This window comes from Xiphophorus couchianus, chromosome 3 (assembly GCF_001444195.1).
Source record: "Xiphophorus couchianus chromosome 3, X_couchianus-1.0, whole genome shotgun sequence".
Taxonomy (NCBI): domain Eukaryota; kingdom Metazoa; phylum Chordata; class Actinopteri; order Cyprinodontiformes; family Poeciliidae; genus Xiphophorus; species Xiphophorus couchianus.
In genome coordinates this window covers 23,310,581-23,329,042 of record NC_040230.1, presented here as the reverse complement: position 1 = coordinate 23,329,042, position 18,462 = coordinate 23,310,581, and the positions used below count along the sequence as shown (strand labels likewise).

The following is an 18,462-nucleotide window of genomic DNA, read 5'->3' as shown; positions in this document are numbered from 1 at the left end:
ATGTTGTTTTACATATGGGCTACCAGCAACCTATAAAACACTTTCCACTTTTTCCTCTCCAGAATCAAACAACATAGCTATTTTACAACCATCAAAGAACTTTAAGGTGACTCATTAACTGAATGTCCACAACATCTTTTAGATTTTCTTTATGCTAAGTATTTTATTAATAAGGCATTTTTGCAAGGGTCAGTACAGCTTAATTCAGTAGCAGAAATAATCAAATAAGTAAAATCAATCATCTAGTCTGTCTTTCCCTAATGCTCACACTGAGAACTAAAAAAGGGAACCTTTGAGAGAGACGGACGGAGCATGGCTTTTCAAACCCCAGACCTGGCCTGATGATGAAGAAGGTGCTGCAGCAGGAGGAGAAGTTGATCGATGAAGGCAGGGATCTCTGTAGGTCTGATGAGCTTCTTCTCCGCATGGATGGTGAGGTCACACAGGACTTGGGTGCTGGCAGGAAAGAAGGCGCCAGTTCTTCTTCTTTGCCTTTGGTCTTTGCCTTTATCTTCATCTTTGTCTTTGGGGTCTGAACCCAGCTGATAAGAGAAGTGCGATTTGAAGCCACACAATCCTGACAGGGCACACCTATGAGGGGAAAACCATTTCAGGTGACTACCTCTTGAAGACCATCAAGAAAATGCAGAGTGTGTGCAAAGCAGTAATCACAGTAAAAGGTTGCTACTTTGAAGAAACTAGAATATAAGGGGTATTTTCAGTTGTTTTACACTTTTTTGTTTAGTGCATATTTCCACATGTGTTATTCATAGTTTTGATGCCTTCAGTGTGAATCTACAATGTCAATAGTCATGAAAATAAAGGAAACTCATTGAATTAAAAGGTGTGTCCAAACCTTTGGTCTGTATTGTATATATATATATATATATATTATTCTTTAATGAAGCTACAAACGTTTAGGATCTTAGTGAATATTTTGATAAGCTTGTCAGAAGAGGAAGTGCTGGTCTCATCGTCTTGGCGGCGTTCAGTTTGTCACCCACTGCCGAGAACAACTCGAAACCTTCCCGTGATCGACGTATTGAGCACCCTGATCTTCCGTAACACACCAAACACTACAGGATGATCGGTTACGAAATCGTAAGCGACAATCTCAGAACGGCCGGCATTCTAACATTGTCTTAAGAGGAAAAATGGGGGCAAAAAAACCTTGTAGTGTAAATTATTGCATCAGGTAGTCAGATGTGCCCATTTTTTCTATTTAAATCTAATTATTACTGAAGGGCAACATAGTATACATATTGTTATCGTGACAGGCCTATTTGGAAGCAACAGGCATTTTCCTTCAGACTTTATTCTGTGCTCTTGGTTGTCTTGATCTGAGTCTCTTTTTGACATTTGCAGATCAAACATTCTGTTTTTCTTGCATACTGACCAACAGGACTAATGCATAAAATTATCTGTGCATCACATGGAAGAAGCAGGTCTTTGTTCGCAGAAGAAGATCAAGGCTTTGTGTCTGAATTCAAGAGGCTCTTCAGAGTTCAATCAGGATCACTCAGTATTTTAATTCAGCCAGCACACTTCCTGTGGATTTAAAGGACCGATCCTCGTGTTGGCCTTCTCTGCTCTAACCAGGGAACAACTGAGACCTGCTGTCAACCGTCAGTCTTTATTTCGACTGGAGAATCTGTAGGCAAATAGCTTGTCACGGCTGACTTTTTGGGAAAGTGAATAAATAACACAAAAACTTCAGGTAAATTGCATCCTGCTCACTCTCAGTTGGTTCAATCTCAGTTATTGCACCTGCTGCATAAAGAGAAAAAAACTCATAGCTTGCATCTAGTTTTTATTAATTGCCTGGATAATTATTGTAGAAATTCTGTTTGACTGTGTATTACGTTTTAAATCATTTGTGGAACTTTGTACCTTTGAATTGTTTCATACCATCTTAGATTTCTTTCTATTGCATTTCCAGGCAGAAAGACTTGATTGTAACAGTTTAATATTTTCTCCATCAATAGTTTTTCAAGCTTTCTGAAGGTCCTCTGACTTTTTTTCTGTTTTCATTTTCTTGAATCTTGGTGACTTTTTTCCTCATTTTCAGTCTTCTCCTTCAGAGGTTTTGAAGAGCATATGGATGCCGTATTGCTTTTAAATAAAAATTTGCGGAAACAGGACGTGTGGAGGGTGGTAAAAACAATCTTCATACGTTAAAGACTGCATATATCAGAAAGTCATTTTGTGAGTAATGCGCCGTATAAGTAGGGGAAGATCCAGACACAACAGCTCTGAGGTGCAGCGTCCATCTTTTGCTAATAGCTCTTTGGCATTCATATTCACAGATGAGTAAATTAGATTAACACACTAAATTAACCGTATTGGCTTCACAGAAGTTAAATTTTGTCATGCTACAACCACAAACTCTTTTTGATGGTATTTTTTGAGCTTGACTAACATAGCATGCACCACCTTGAGTTGGCCATTTTAAAACCTGAATCTGTTTTCATCTGAATTATTTTATTCCTTTTTTACCCTTTTCTCTTGAAGAAAGGTGTATCTAGGTCCTCAAGCATGATCCTTCCACTGCCATAAGTTAATGTGGAGTTGGGGTGTTCAGGGTGCATATTTAGATGACCAGTGAAGGCAATTCATTGTGTTGGATTTTATTTAGAGGGTATTTGAGAAAAAAGGGGCTGAATATTAATGCATGCCACATTTTTTAGATTTTTTTTTGTTTAAAAAACTAAACCCAAGAATCATATTCCTTCTAACTTTGTAGAATTGTGCACATCTTTGTGTTTTCTCATTTCCTGAAAAACCTAATAACATCCAATGAAGCTGGTGATTTGTAAAGAGGCAAAATAAGAAAACGTTCAAGGAGTGTGACATCTTAAGCAAGGCACTATATTCTTCCACGAACACACTACGATACAAAGTCGGAGTGCAACTTAAAGTCTGGTTTCTCGGAAGAAAACTTTAGAGATGAGTGACGGCTCAAGACTTCTTTTTTGTACTTTGTCACAAGTAAGTTAGCAGCATTTCGAAATGAGTCTTCAATGAACCACTTTTACTGTCAGCAGGAACACAATGCTTTCTGTGTTGGAGCTATTATAATGTCTGGCTGATGGTGTTGGGGACGGAGGGCAGATACAAACCTTTGTGTTTCATTAACGGAAACAAATCCAGATTATTATTATTGTCATGTCATTACGTTCCATTTGCAGATCCAGTGGTTGAACTTGTTTAATGGCCAGAAAGTTAGAAAGCAAGCCTGTAAAACTTCATCATTAAGCTTTTAATTAAAGAGCATCCACAGAACATGGCTGCATCCTTAAAAATTCACTATATAGTGAATCATTAGTTGACATATTCCAACAATCTTAGATATATTAAATGAGCTGTATGTTCGCACTTTGTTTTAACATCTAATTGTGATGGGACTATATGCAGGAAATTAAATGCACTCACTGTATCAAAGTTTAAATAAAATACATATATATCATGGTAGCACAGTATCATTATACTTCCCCCAAAAATTTTACAACAGAAATATGTTTTACCTGATTTTATCTGAAGGTAATCTGTGGAGAAAAAAACGCAATGGGGTCAGTGGATGCTGAGGCACTTAGTGCAAAGGTCAACAACTTTCTGCAAAATCAGTTGCTACAGACTGCTGTACTTCATGTGGCCTTCAGATTAGCTCACAAGCAATGGATATAGAAGTTCTTAGAATTGGCTTCCATCACTGAGCAGCTGTATCTAAGCCTTACATCACCAGGAGCATCGCAAAATAAGGATGTTTGATATCAAGAAAATATATAGTTAAGCTGGACAGTTAGTCAGTTCCACTGTCGAGATATATTTTCAATAAGCACAGAGTGAATGTGTGACACTTGAAATAGACTTAGTGCTGTATTTTGTCTAAGCAGCCCTTTGCTGTTATGATATTGCTAACACTGATAGTTTTTTGATGCAAAACATTTGATACCAGTGTTAAAGCATATCACCAAGTGGACTGTAGACCAATCCAGACATGTTCTCTGGAGAGATGAAACCTTTCTCTCTGTGTGGCAACCCAAACTGGGTTTGACAGCTGCTAAGTGAACTGAACTTTCCTGACAGATTAGTGTCAACTGTGAAGTTTAGTGTAGAGGGGATTATGATGTGGAGCTGTCTTTCAGGGGTTGGGACTGGTCCCTCAGTTCCAATGAGAGGAACTCTTTAATATTGTAAATGAAGACATTTTGGAAAATGTGAAACTCTTGGTTCTGTGTGACGGCATCCTGGATGGAAACGATGGACAACAAAGCACAGTCATCAACCCTTTAACTGTCACCCTCAAAACGCTTACAAGTTAGTCAATGGGTCTATGAGGACACCAGTGTCCTCAAGGCTAAAGACCTGGGATGCACATTTAGGAACACAACCGATACATGGTGATATTGTCTGGATTCGGCCAGAAAATTGCATTCGGTTCAGCAATAAGCTTGGTTGGCTGTCTGGCATGTCTGATAGAGTTCAACCAGTAGACATCGAAGACCTTTGGTAGACTGATGTACAAATCTCATTGTGTATGTATGTTGTAAGCTGGCTCACTTAAAACTTGAACGTTGAGCAATGAAATTAAAAGTTGGATCATTTACTTTATTAATTATACATGATTCTGTTTAAGAACTTTTCCCCCTCTCTTACCGTAGATCCTATAAAAACAGCCCAAGGCTCCCTATCCCTGAAAGCCTACAGACTCACCCCGAAGCTCATGGAGATCTGCAAAGAGAAGGACTTCACCCCTGAAGGGTAAGTAACATCACAGAACAACGCACTCGTCTATCCTTTGTCTGCATTTGCGTGTCCGCTCATGGACAAACATTGCTTACCGAGATGTAGAATTAAAACCATAGCTTTTTCGCCCCTTCTTGATTCTGTTTATTCAGCGGATGCAAATGCAGCACCGCGCGTCCACGGGGGAGTCATTTACTGGCAGTTGGAGATGGATGCTGATGAAGATGATGATGATTTATCAGCTCGCCCTTGCCCGTCGAACAAATGTTCCATGTTTACGCTTTTTCTGACCTCAAGGCTTATCGTAATTGCTTTTAAATTGCGGCTAAAAATGAACGTAATGAGGGGACTGTTTTCCTTGCGGTTCGGAGCAGTCCGAGTGCAGCCGGCCTCACATAGACACAAACACACACGTGAGGACCCGGTGCACATGTTCAGATAAGTACAAGCGTTATCTGTCCAATAATAAAACCCCACAGGCGTTAGGTGACGGACTTTTCAGAACCTTCCGATTTGCATTCTGACTCCTACAAAGTGTATTTACAAACAGAGGGACTTTTTAACAGCACTGTTTTATTGCACTTTGCTATTTCTATTATTTTTATTTTTATATATTTTTGTCTTTTTGGCCCCCAGTCTTTTCCTGAGCCAGCGTTTGGCCACGAGTCGAAAGCCTACTTTGACTTTCATAGGAGCTTTTCATTAGTTCCTATGATTTACTGTAGCTACAATCAGTGCTTTTAATAAGCATATGATTGGTATATGATGGTTAAGAATGATATCGATGCAAATTTACAGTATTTTCTTTGGGTTTTTTTTACAAAATTAACAAGTAATGCAACAATATCAGTGATTGTTGGGGTTGGGCATTTGTGTCATTTATTTTTTGTGATAAATTTAAGATTTTAATTTATTGCATATGACAAAATGGAGTTAAATGCCGTGTGTGCAACTTAGTGGTTCAACTCACAATTCTTTGTGATTGGTGTCCTAAAGAAATGTATTATAAATGGGAATGATTTTCTAGAGCAGTATTTGTGTTTGTGAGCTATGGATGTTGTGCCATTGAGTCACAGACATACACTTACCTAAAAAAAAAAAAAAAATACATATAGTTCTTATTGTCGCTTATCATCATCACAATAGTACCACAAATATTGTAGTGAAACTTCAAGTCCATATTGTCCACCCCTAGTTATAAAATTGTTTTTTGTCCTACAAAGGTGTTAAACTTCAAGTGTCTTCTCCCCAATGCCAGCTTCAGTCAGCATAACCCCCACCCCCTCCATCTCTCTCATCTATATTTGAGGTTATATGCTTGCAAATGTTGTTCATGTTTTTAAAATGAAAAGCATCAGAGAGATAAGAGTTGAGTGGCCTGATCCCTTTGAACCTCCCTCCAGCTCCACTGGGCTGTGCAGGCTGTGGTCAATAGTGTCCACTTCAGCACACAATCTACAGCATCAAATTAGTCCGCCCGTGTAGGGAACCTTTGACTTTATCCAGTGGGGCCCAACGTACAGAGAGCTTGACATTAAGTGTGCCAGTGTCCAGTATGGTTGAGTAATTTGTCCTGCTTATGGTACAGCGCACTGTCCTTCTGTTTCCTTGTGGGCAGCATTTTATGTCTGCAGACATTTGGAAAGGTCACAGAATGCAGAAAATACTTTAAAGTACTCCAGATTGATAATTGTGTCAATTCCTAAGCAGTATTTATGTAACTATGGATTTTTCCTACAGACTCTTATAATTTATTCTGAGACGAGTTGTCCTCTGTTCTAAGCTTCAGGCAAAAACCCACTTTTGTGCATCAGCGTCTCTTCTTATGTTTGCCTGAGGTGATGCTCTACTTAGAATATGAAAGACTTTTAATCAATATAATATCTTAAAAGAATTCCATTATTCTTTTCTTCCCTATTTATGGCACAGACATGCTGGTCTGTGGTACAGTAAACAAGGCAGAATAATGCAGTTATGTGTATTGATCCTAGAGCAAGGATCTACCAAGCCAGTCTTTAACATTTGTTTGCAGCATGTGCGCTGGGCAAGAGTACCACGGTGGACTATAGCAGACTGAAAAACTGCAGATTGTTTCCAGGTTTGGATGAATATTGAACAAGAAGACGGAACAGTTTCCAATCTATCCTTGCATCCATTTGTCCACCATATGTCGAGGTGTTTTTCCACAATCCATGTGTCTTTTTATGTGTCCTTCCATCCTTGCTTTTGTCAAGTGTGTCCAACTGTCTTTCTTTCCAACAATTCTTCAATCCTTTCATTTATCTGTAAATAAACCCACTATTTCTTACGCATCCGTCCATTCAAATGTATTTTTCTTCTCCACCCCTTTTCTGTCTATCATCTGTCCATCCATGGACAAATACGAATATTTCTCTGTCTAGTTATCTGTCTGTTCTGTAGCCGGCCACGCATCCATCCTCCTATCTGTCCTTCCGTCCATTTGTTCACCATGCACTCCTTGGTTCGTTCTCAAGACTCCATTTGTCTGTCTGTCTTTCCCTCTATTCATCAATCTATTTGGTTGTTCATCATCCATCCATCAGTTCATTTGGCCATTATTTCTTATGCATTCATCCTTTCAGCCATCCATCTGATTATGTCTGTCATCCTTCCAGCCATCTCTCCATCTAGTCATCTGTCCTTTATCCATCTGTCCATCCATTCGCTTGTCCATTATTCATCCGACCACTCACTTCTGGAATCCTCCATTGAGTCTGGAGGCACATGTGATCTTCTCTGAAAACGTGTTGAAACTCTGTTTATTAGCTGTACATGAGATATTAACAAAACTTAACCAAAGTCATTTCATTTAGTGTCGCCAGGAGATCGGGGCAGGGGCCCTTTCAGGGACATGTGCTGTTAAGCAACTGTCTAAATCAAAATGCAACTTGCATAAGATTTGTTTTCATTTTCCTTTTTCTTTTGGTGATAAGATACAATTTTCAGGTGGGGAGTAATATTGCAAAACATTACCTTTTCAACAGTAAAAGGCAGGTTTTGGAAATTGAATGCAAATGTACTTCGGTAGAAAAACAGCTCTGTTTAAAGGTTAATGTGCCTGGTTGTTATGGAAGCCATCCCCTTTAAAACAACCTCATATCCTTTCATATATTTTTAACTCAGTTGACAGACGGTGTGTTTGTTTTTACCAGAACTGTTAGTGCATACCTTATATAGATTGCTTAATGGTTGATCCGCTTTACTAACAAAGGGCACATATTTCTGTCAGTGATATGATTCTACCCACTAATTTTTTTTTTCATTCGTCCTCCTCTGAGTGAAAATGCAGACTAACAGCTTGAATTTTAATGGTGCCTCACCACAGTTTATTGAATGTAGGCCAGCTATAACATGTGGTTTTATCATCTTCATGTTCTGTTCCTCCAGCCTGAAGAAGGCCAGCGTCGGCTTTGAAAACATGTTCGAGGAGGTGCCCATAGTCATCAAAAACTCCCACCTCATCAACGTGTTGCTGTGGGAGCTGGAGGACAAGTCCACCGTCTCCGACAAGCACGAACTGCTCAACCTCTCCAGCAGGTCAGACATAAGCCCACGGTGACATTTAACACGAAGACTCACCTTTCGCCAGGATTTGTTTCTAGCAGGTTTTAGTCCTCCAGAGGGAAATGCTTGCAACATGTCCCTGCATGCTCAACTGGGGGGAATAGTGAGTTTATTAGCTTGTTTCTTTTAACCATCTTGGTTGCCAAGTGTTTTTGATTGTGATATTAACTTTGTAATTTTGGGGCTTCAAACACTTCAAAAAAACTAAATTCTACCAGGTATTTTTGGTCTAGTTTCTAGACCAAAAAATAATTTGCCACTGGAAGTAGTCCATTTTATGTGTTTACTTAAAACAAGCTCATAATTCTTGATGAAAAAATACTAAGTTAGTTTCAAGTGTAATAACATATTTGCACTAAAGACTAGGCCAAAAACACTTGGTAAGACTTTGTTTTTGCAGTGAACATATTCAAACTCACTTCTGATGACCTTGTATCATCAGATTCAACTCTCAACCAATCAAAATCTCGTTTCCTTTTTCCAACATTTCAAACAATGCTTCAGCATTTCATAAACCTTTCCAAAACACTACCCAACTAAAAGAAATCTGGTTGTTGAAAGAAAAAGCATAATCCCCAAATGGCCCAACACTGAGTACACTGTCACTTTCATTAGATCCATTTGCACATAAATACCACCGTAATGGAGAGTACTTCTGTTCCAAAGAAAGCGGGACTTTCTTAAAAGCATTGTTCAAGCATTAAAACTACATCATTGTATCTCTTTGAAGGCCGTAAGATGCATTTGCTGACATGGCCTGCAGCCACTTCTAAATTAAAATTGATTTGACATTAGGGAATTGTTGTCAGAACACAACAGTGTTCTAAAAGCCATTAGAATGGAACGCAGACCCTGGAGAACCACGGCGAGAGCTACTAAAAGACTGTTTGGAGTCTCCAAAAAGCATCCATTTTTCTTTTTTAAAATCAACTCAAATAAGTGGTGAGGGAACGCATCCAACTCCAGCTTTATGCAGTAGCAGTCATTTCCTGAAGAAGCAAATACATTTGATCAGTGCAGTTGGCTGGTTCTGCTTCGGCTTTATGAAGTGATAACTTTATTATTATAAAGTAAATTCACACTGCAACATGTTTGGTTTATTTCTCCGTTGCTTATTAGCCAAGGAACTGACCATTAGAGAGCTGCCATGTCTGGGTCAAACTGAAATCATTTTCTATAGTTTAATATGCAGGTGACATATCCATGAGTACAAGGTCATATTCTGTGCATCCACCGTCTCATATAAACAACGCCAGACTGCAAAACAAAGTTTATTCTCCGAGTTAATGAAGGAATGTGACACCTACTGCTCTGCTGTGGCTGTTTTCATGTGCTTTTAATAGTTTTAGAGGATAATGAAGTTCTGTGGTACACGGCCGGAAAATGTAAATGGGATAAATAATTTCTTCCTTTTGGTTTTATGGCGGTATTTGTTGACAATAAAAAAAAAGTTATTTGTCCTGCCTCGACATTTAAGCCTTATTTTTAGACAATTATGCAGAATATCTTCATGTGGTAGCTGAATTTTAGGCACTTAAAATTTCCTAATCGTCCATCACTGAAGAACCATTTCAGCACCCTTCACAGTTATTGGCACCCCTAGTGAAACCATAAAAAAAAATTATAATCAAATAATTTTTTATTGCAGTATCACAATCACAAAAAAATATTTAATTTGAGTACATGTAGTGGTTAAAAAGTCTATTGTTTTACCAGAATCATCAATCCCACTGTTAATGGAAGCCTTAAAAATCATTAAGATTTTAATGCTCATCTAGGTGAGCATTAAGAGCTCACCTAGATGTAAAGGTGTGTGTCTTCAAGCTATGTTCGACAGAAAGTAGTTCTGAAGTTGACCTGTTGATGTTCATAAAATATTAATGTCTTGTTAGCAGAGAATATCTGGTTCACAGAAGGACTGTATCTGATCATCTGTAGTTCACAATCAGAAATACTTACATTTTGAGATTTGGGAATCATTTAGTCTATTTTCAGATTTTTACAAATAAGCTTTAAAAAAAAAAAGCAGTTTTATTTGATTTGGGTAATGTGGGGGGTTAGTTGAACTTTTGACCTTTGAACTTTCATTAAATATGAAAAGCAGCACAAACACAGATTTTGGGAGCACAAACCAACACAAATGTAGCTCAGTTGATTGACACTAAATTTGTTTGATTTCACAAATGGGTTGACCTTCAATGACCTCCAGAAACTTAGTAATGTTTTAAAAAATGACAGCAGCACAAACAAAGCATTTTTCTGCACAAATGTTTTATACCAAGTTCATTAGAGTTGAGGAAGATAAGAAGTACAACTTCACTCAGGTCGTACCGTGCTGTCAGTATTGCCTGGCTGACCTTGATACAAAAATGTAGGTACATTAAAACTGTCCCCGCTTATTTATTCAGATATATGTTCAGAAATAGAACGAGCCATCAGATTTTCTCATATCAGTAATGAGCGCCATAGGAGCAAAGATCCACCCCTCAAATCTGCTCAGAGGCCCACTCTTTAAGTCTCACATTTACATCTCAGAGGAGCTCTGCATCAGTCTCAGGAGAATTTATCAGCAATCACTTATGGAGATAAACTGCTGCAAGTGGAGCAACAGCTGTGAAGCTGCTAATCAAAAAGCTTCCCAGGGGCAGGTGTGAGAAATTAGCACAATAACGACTGGAAGTGCTGATTTATACACTGTTTTGCTCCCATAGCGCACTGCACTTACCCGTACATTACCCAGAATCACCACAGGAATCGCTATTCTTCTCCTCCGAGTCCTTCTGAGCATCCAAGCGTCGTGTGAACACTGCCTTTTTTCCTTCTTCTTAGAATGCATGGCCAGCCGCTCCTAAACACAGATACGATCATTTGTTAAAGTTGTCAGGTAGACTCACTTATCTTGCATGTTATTTACTTTCGAAGATGACTGCTCTGAAGTCGAAGCACAGGTTTGTGATATCACCCCAAAACTAGGTGGGGGGAGTGGCGGAGAAGAAGGCCTCCCCATAGGCTTTCTGACATGATTGCCGATGGGATGCCTTTCAAGATGAAATTGTTTCCTGAAGTTGTCAGATTGCTGTGCAGCTCTGTTCTGGTTTGGGATTGTAATGTCCATCTCTCTACATCTTCGGCTGACAGCTCCACCCTTTTCTATTCATTTCCCCTCCTTCAGAAAAAAAAAAAAAAAAAGAACCCAGAAACGATAATGGGTTTTATTTAATGTTTTTCCTTTTGTCTAATTTCCCAATCTGCTGGCCCATTCATCAATGTCATCTGTGTATAAGGCTGACTGAGTGCAGTTTCACTTCAGCAAGCAGGGTTGTTCTTACCACAGATGATGATGTTGATCGTGGTGATTGATTGCATGAATGTAAATTCAGCTACGTAGCCAAAACATCTTGGCTCTATGTTTGCAATGTCACAGGCTGGAGTGCGTTTGTTAAGCTTCAACATCACTTCCTGCTCAATCATCAGACACTTGGTAGTTCATTATAAAAAATGCTTTTAGCGTTTTTACTTTTTCTGTCTATTTAAGCAGCTGGCTTGGTCCATTACCACTTGTCTGTGTGATCGACCTGAGTTGAAACGTATGTAAATAGAAATGCATTAAACAGTACGGGCACCACAGGGCAAATTTTCCAATCATGAGAGCAGCTAAGCAAGTAGAATACAAAATGTCCTCCAAAAGGCTGGAAGTCTTCAATTTTTTAAACAGCGTTACTTTTTATTTGCATCTTTTATGGTCTCTGCAAGCCTAAAATGCAAAAGCGCTTGGAGGAAAGGATTGGACGCCCTTCCAGTCGGCAGCTGTCTTTGGCCTGTAAATGCTTTGTTGCCAACTGAGAGTCTATCGCAGGGGTGGGCAACTCCAGGCCTCAAGGGCCGGTCTCCTGCAACCTTTAGATGTATCTCTACTTCAACACACCTGAGTCAAATAATGAGGTCATTAGCAGGACTCTGGAGAACTTGACTGCACATAGGAGGTGATTCAGCTGTTGGATTCAAGTGTGTTGGATCAGGGAGACATCTAAGAGTTGCAGGACACCGTCCCTCGAGGATCAGGATTGCCCACCCCTGGTCTATCGGTTCATTCTCTGCAGATTTTTCTCCGATTGTTTCTGCAAGCAGGCATCTGGGCCGTTCTGGTAATTTAAACTTTTCTTTGGGATCATAATTCTTTTCTGTTCTTTTTTTATCATCAGCATTTTTTTTTTTTTTACAGATGGTGTGATGTTTTCTTTTATTGGCTTGATTCTACTCCACTATGAGTAAAATATGCCCCGGGCTGCAGCACAAGCCCGAAGCATGATTGATCCGCCCGCTGGCTTTGGAACTGGATATACCACTTGTCTTAAAATCAAATTTGGCACAGATTTTTATCTTTACACTTACTTTTCTTGCTGTATCTAAAAAGTTTTATTTTACATTGAATTGAGGGGTTTTATTTTCTAATTTATGGCCCAATCTTCCCTTGTAGCGGGACGTAAAGCATTTATAGGCTATAAAAATCTTCGCAGTTGGCCCACGTTAAATAAACAGGTTTCCTCTGTCAGCTGCTAAATGACTATAATTAAAAATAAAATGTAGCAAAGTAGCAGTGCCTTATTTGCAACTGAAAGGACTAGATAGTGGTTTATCAGGCACTTTTATGGGAATTCTGTCCATGGAGCTAAACCTGTGTGGTTTATGTTTTGCCTCTTCTGTTCACATTTGTTTCTGTGAGATGTCAACAAAAGGTAAATACATGCAGATTCTATTCAGAGCTCAGCATTATTCCAAGGATGGTGTCTGACACAGATAAGCTGCTAACATTGATCTTTTTCGACATGCCCAATTTCGTTCAATGGGCATTTTATTTTAAACGTAGTTCCACTTACAGCTGCAACGACTGCGTCTATGCAAGCGACAAAATGCTTGCAGTCGGGATGAGTTCTTCTGTTCAACCAAAAAATAGTCGATGCTGGTTGAAACTTGGCAGTGGTTGAGCTACATCAGTTGGTGGTACAAGTAGCCTTTTTTGCACTTTGCAGTCTCTCAAAGGTAGTCCATAAAAGCTTTATGAAGTGTGGCGTGACCTTTTCCCAGTCACAGTTTGGGAATTTGGAAAACACTCTTCCATGAGTGGCTGACGGTCTGACTCACATGTGGAGTGTTGTCATCCAGCAACAGCTCGCCTCCCACTGGATTTCATTACAGGACGTTTTCCTTTAGGGAGATCTCAGCAGAGCTTCTTGCCATTAAGCTGTCGAGTCGCTTAAAATAGGAGCGAGAGCCCAACTGTAACGGATCCAAACAGTGTTTACAATGTTTGCTTTAATTTTGTCCCAATGCATCTTTGGAGAAGCCATAATGATGGTACTCTATTTACGTCTGACGTTTAGTGTACAGGTTTTTGTTCCTGTCAATGTCATGTGGCTCAACTCTAGAAAACTGTAGAGCAACTTTACTAAAGGTTCCTGTAGTTTTCTTTCTTAGACAATAAGTTATTTTGTGCTGGGCTTTAGCTAGTCCATAAAAACTGGTAAAAGAAAGTTTTCTGCTTCCATCATTCCTGGTCTTGACCCTAACTGCCTATTGACTTTAATGTCCTGTTGCTGGGGGTTAGGCTAATGCTGGTATGGGATTTACACAGTTTAACATTTTGTAAAAGTGCTTTGGTTTTATTGGACAAAGGTATTTTCACTAAAACTGTAAAAAGCCTGACTTGATATTATTTATTTTAAACAGAAAAGAAACAATAACTTGTACTGCTGCAGATACATTTGAACATGGAGTGTAAAGGGCAGCCAGCTATCTTACCAGCTGACTTTATCACCTGGCCCAGCTTCTTCCTCTCAGCCTCAGTGCAGCCAGCGTATCAGAGAGCGATACCGTACACCAGCACGCATTCAATGGTGGAGCAATTGAAGGTCACCAGCAGCATCCCCTCCAGTCTTTTCCATCTGAGGACTCTCAAGAAGTGGAATTGCTGCTGGGCCTTCTTCGTTCTTCTTTCCTGTGTGCTGTCCAGGAAAGATCTTCAGAGATAGGAGTCCCCAGGAATAAATGTGGGAACTCTCCACACACACTTTATTTTTATGTTTGAGGATGAAATCTTTTTCTTTTTTTCCCTCCTAAAATCCTTGACCCCCTTCATGATCTTCTTTATATTCAGAGCCAAATTATTCCTTAGATTCTACTTAAGCATTTGTATTGTGCAGATCATTAAAGGGTTTTGCTGCTCTGCTCTTATCTTTCACTCAAGCTTAATAAGCTGATATTAGCTTGTTAATTAGTCAGGCTATCTGCTCAGGTGCAGCCCGCAAGCAGCTGTTTAGTGGACATGGCTTAGCAACTTTAGTTTCACTTAGCAGTGATAGTTGGTCCCACATTAGTTTCTGTTCCATGACTATCCTGGTTTATTGCAACCAGAAATATATCTGTCAGTCACACTTGCTCACACCCAGTATCTTGGCTCTCTGCTGCGCTGTAGCTCCTTACATACAATGGAGACTCCCACAAATGCTCAGGCTGGTTAGCACAGTGGATAAACAGTTCCTGGAATGTTAAGTTGTTTCTCCATCATTAGCACAGCGCATACATCAGAGTGATCGACGGGGCTGAAACCCTCCTCCCTGTCCTGATTGATTGTTTTTGATCAGGAGCGGTGTATTTATGCAGATGACAGTAGAACCACAGCGAGGAGGTTTTTTGTTTTTTTTTCCAAAGATTATCTGTCTTATACTGTAACAGCACAGCAACAGTTTTAAATATGTAGCAAATATATTTCTTAAAAAGTTCCCTACTTCAGCTTTAACAAGGCATATGAAGGTCAAATATTTTTTGTTTTGTTTTTCCTCTCTGAAGTCATCCAAGATATATTATATTCCATCCCATTTTATCTGTAGACACGTCCAAGCTCTTGCATGACACAGTTGCTCTCTCTGCTATCAGGCAACCCTGATGATGTGTATCCAGTAAAAGAAAGGGGCCGAGCGCTGGGACAAGCCAGAGAAATGGGGTCACAGAGGAGGTGGTGATGGAGATGTTGCTGTGAATTGAATACAATGTGGGGGGAAAATAACCCTCGACAGATGAACTTGAGCCATTGCGATGTAGTTTAAGAGCAGGTATATTGAACCAAAGCTTTTCATAGTTCCTTCTCTTCAACTTGTCACCTTTTTGCAATAAAATATTGACAGGGCTGGATTTAAACATAAAATCAACTAAAGGGTTTGCACAAGGTTTTGAAATGTGAACCAACTTCAATGTAAATCTTTTTTGTAACAGCCAATTTTTTGCTTTTTTAAAAAAATCTTAGCTTTATTTTAACCAAGTTAATGCTGCACTCCACTGTTTAATAAAGGGGATTTCATGTCTCCTTTGAAACAAATTATGCAGCTATGGAAGCAAGTGATCCAGCCATCCATTTTGTGCCCCGGTCCATCAGTTAAAAAGTCTCCATCAGAATAAAATGCTCATTCGGAGAATGGAAGTCATTTTCACAGCAGCTTTGTTAAACAGCTCCCCTCTGAACCTTCAATTTACTGAATGTCAACCAATTTCTTCTATTCACACATCAGTACAATTTTAGAGTTTGTCCTTTATTGTCCCACTGGAATTTGAGTATGTATGAACAGACTTGCAGTGCACTGAATGTGGTGCCATTGAAGATGACCTTTAAATAGAACGCGTAATGATTAGAGATACCTAGTCGGTTCTCGATTTCTAATACAATATTGATCAGAATGCTTGTGAATAATTTAACCTTTTGGAGTTGTCAGCAGAAGCTGGCTGTTCTGAAATGCATAATCCTGATGTCGTTTAATTGCTACTGCGTAGTTTAGGGGAAAGAAATGCAATCATATATTAAGGCATGTAGTGTCATGTTTGCAGGATTTTCTTTTTAACTATCTTAAAGGTTGTGTTGTGTTCTCATTCCTCTGGTTTGGTTTGTTCCTTCCCTTAAATTCAGGACTCCAATAGTTTTATAATCCTGGAGACAGAGGCGATTGTTTTGGTGGTTGAGGGGAAATCCGACCTCTTCACCTTCTTAGCTCCACTGATCTCACCTGTGTCCAACATCGATAATCTTTGCAGCAAAGTTTCTCACTTTATCCTTTTTTGTGTGACAGATAAGCAGACCCATTCGACATGTTCCCATTGAAAATCTTTTTTTTTTTGCTTAGTTTTTTATTTTTAAGAAAACAAAATACTATTCTGGCTTTTAAACCCCTGGTTTGAAAGAATAAATAAAAATAAAGTGACCGCATCAAATTTAACTGCTTGTCTGAGATTTTTGCAAATTGTCCTGAAAAGGCTTCTGGCCTTAAGAGCAGAACTAAGTGATATTTCAGTTTTTCTTTTTTAATACATTTGCAAAAACTTTCTACATTTCTGTTTTTTTTCTGTCAAGATGAGAGGCTGAGTGTACATCATTTATGAGAAATAATGTGAACTGTTTTGATTTTAGCAAATGGATGCAATGAAACAAAGAGTGAAAAGCTTAAAGGGGTTTGAATACTTTCCGTACCCGCTGTATGTCTTGCTAATGCCACATGATTCATAATCCCACTCATATTGAAATGAACCATCTGTACCCGGTCTGCAAAATACATAGCGAATTTATCTTTAATGCATCACTTGACGCAATATGCATATGATGAAGAACTGCATGGATTGCACAAAGTGTAGTAATTAATTAACTGTCATACATTCAGATTCTCTGACTGCAATATATTTGTAGACACTTGCAGCATAAAATGTTTTAGAAGGTAAACAGGTGGTAAGCTGGTCAAATCAGGCGGCAGATGCCAACAAGCCCTTGTAATGATTTTTACTTTATTTTATTTGTGGTTATATGGAGGGTTCAAATTAAATTGTTAGTCATTATATGATTAAAATGCTAACTTATAATTGCCAATGCAAGTAATTAACAAAATGTGTATTGGATTATTTCATCTGTCCTGTTCCTGTAACCTCACCATGAAATAATTATATCTGTCAAACTTGCTAATCAATCAGTTACTAATTTAGCCCCAGTCTTTGAAAATCATGGAGGATGTTATGACTAAAAATTAAATGAAAGCATGTGGAGTAATTCTGCATTATTTGGATAGATTTTAATCATGTTTGTGAGTAGCTAATATGCAAATTAATTTGCTTCTAGAGAACATTGAAAATGTTTTACTTAAATTAATTTCACATTTTTAAGAGTTTTAGTCAAATTAAGAAAAAAATATCTTATTCAAATAAGGAAATTGGATTTGAACTGCTCTGTTTTAGGCTTAACCACTATACTTTATATTTTAACTAAATGCAAGTAAAAAAAAAACCCAAAAACTGCAATATTGTTGGCCCATAAACAGAATAATAGCATATATTTAAAATGTCTGAGTCCAGATGCCTCTTCCTTGTTATACATTTAAGACCTTACAAGTTCAGTTAAATTATTACTGATTACAACAAGTTAATAAGGATATATATATGCACTGCTGTAGTCATTAATACAGCTGTGCTGTAGTCATTAATACAGTCCAGTGTGAAAGATGAAACAAATCCCCTCCATCACAACCTATTCATCTTCAGTGTTCCTAAGCAATAAGACTGACCAACAAGCACCTTTGTTTTCTGATGGCGTCTGGTTTATCCTCCATGTTCTAAAGAAAAAAATAGTTTGTGGTTAAGGCATAACATGTTACTGGAATAGGAAGAAGCTTTTTAAATATCTTCTAAAAAGATGACATGGAACAGTTTCCCTGACAACCATGGTAAAGGTGTTTTGTTAATTGTTATCGACTGTCGCAGGGTTAAAACGTTAAACTTGCTGGCAAGATTAACTTGGACATAAACTTGAATTTGTGTCCAGACAATTTTTTTAATGACAAATATTAACTTGAAGTATTAGTCAGTGTATTAATTCTTAATACAACCCATATAGACATATCACCCGTTGTTTTATAACTAATGAAAACTTCTCACTGAGCCATCCTCCTAACCTATTTAGCAGATACAATTAGACACAAAAGCAAGCTTAAGAAAGGGGGAAAAAAACAAACTGATCATTTTTTTCCACACCTAAGATTTACTCACGCATATCGACTGGTTTGAAACATAAGCAAATGGTGCTTTGAGGACTCCTGTTCTGACTGC

The 18,462-nt window shown here is 38.6% G+C and overlaps 1 protein-coding gene across 1 annotated transcript in view; it reads left to right on the top strand.

Moving 5' to 3' along the window:
- The window catches only part of LOC114142018 (eukaryotic translation initiation factor 3 subunit H), a 76,538-nt gene that overhangs the window by 46,431 nt on the left and 11,645 nt on the right, over positions 1–18,462 (top strand). Inside the window, exons 4-5 of the mRNA XM_028013019.1 lie at positions 4,662–4,761; positions 8,155–8,304. Coding sequence (XP_027868820.1) covers positions 4,662–4,761; positions 8,155–8,304 — 250 coding nt within the window. The remainder of the gene's footprint in view (positions 1–4,661; positions 4,762–8,154; positions 8,305–18,462) is intronic.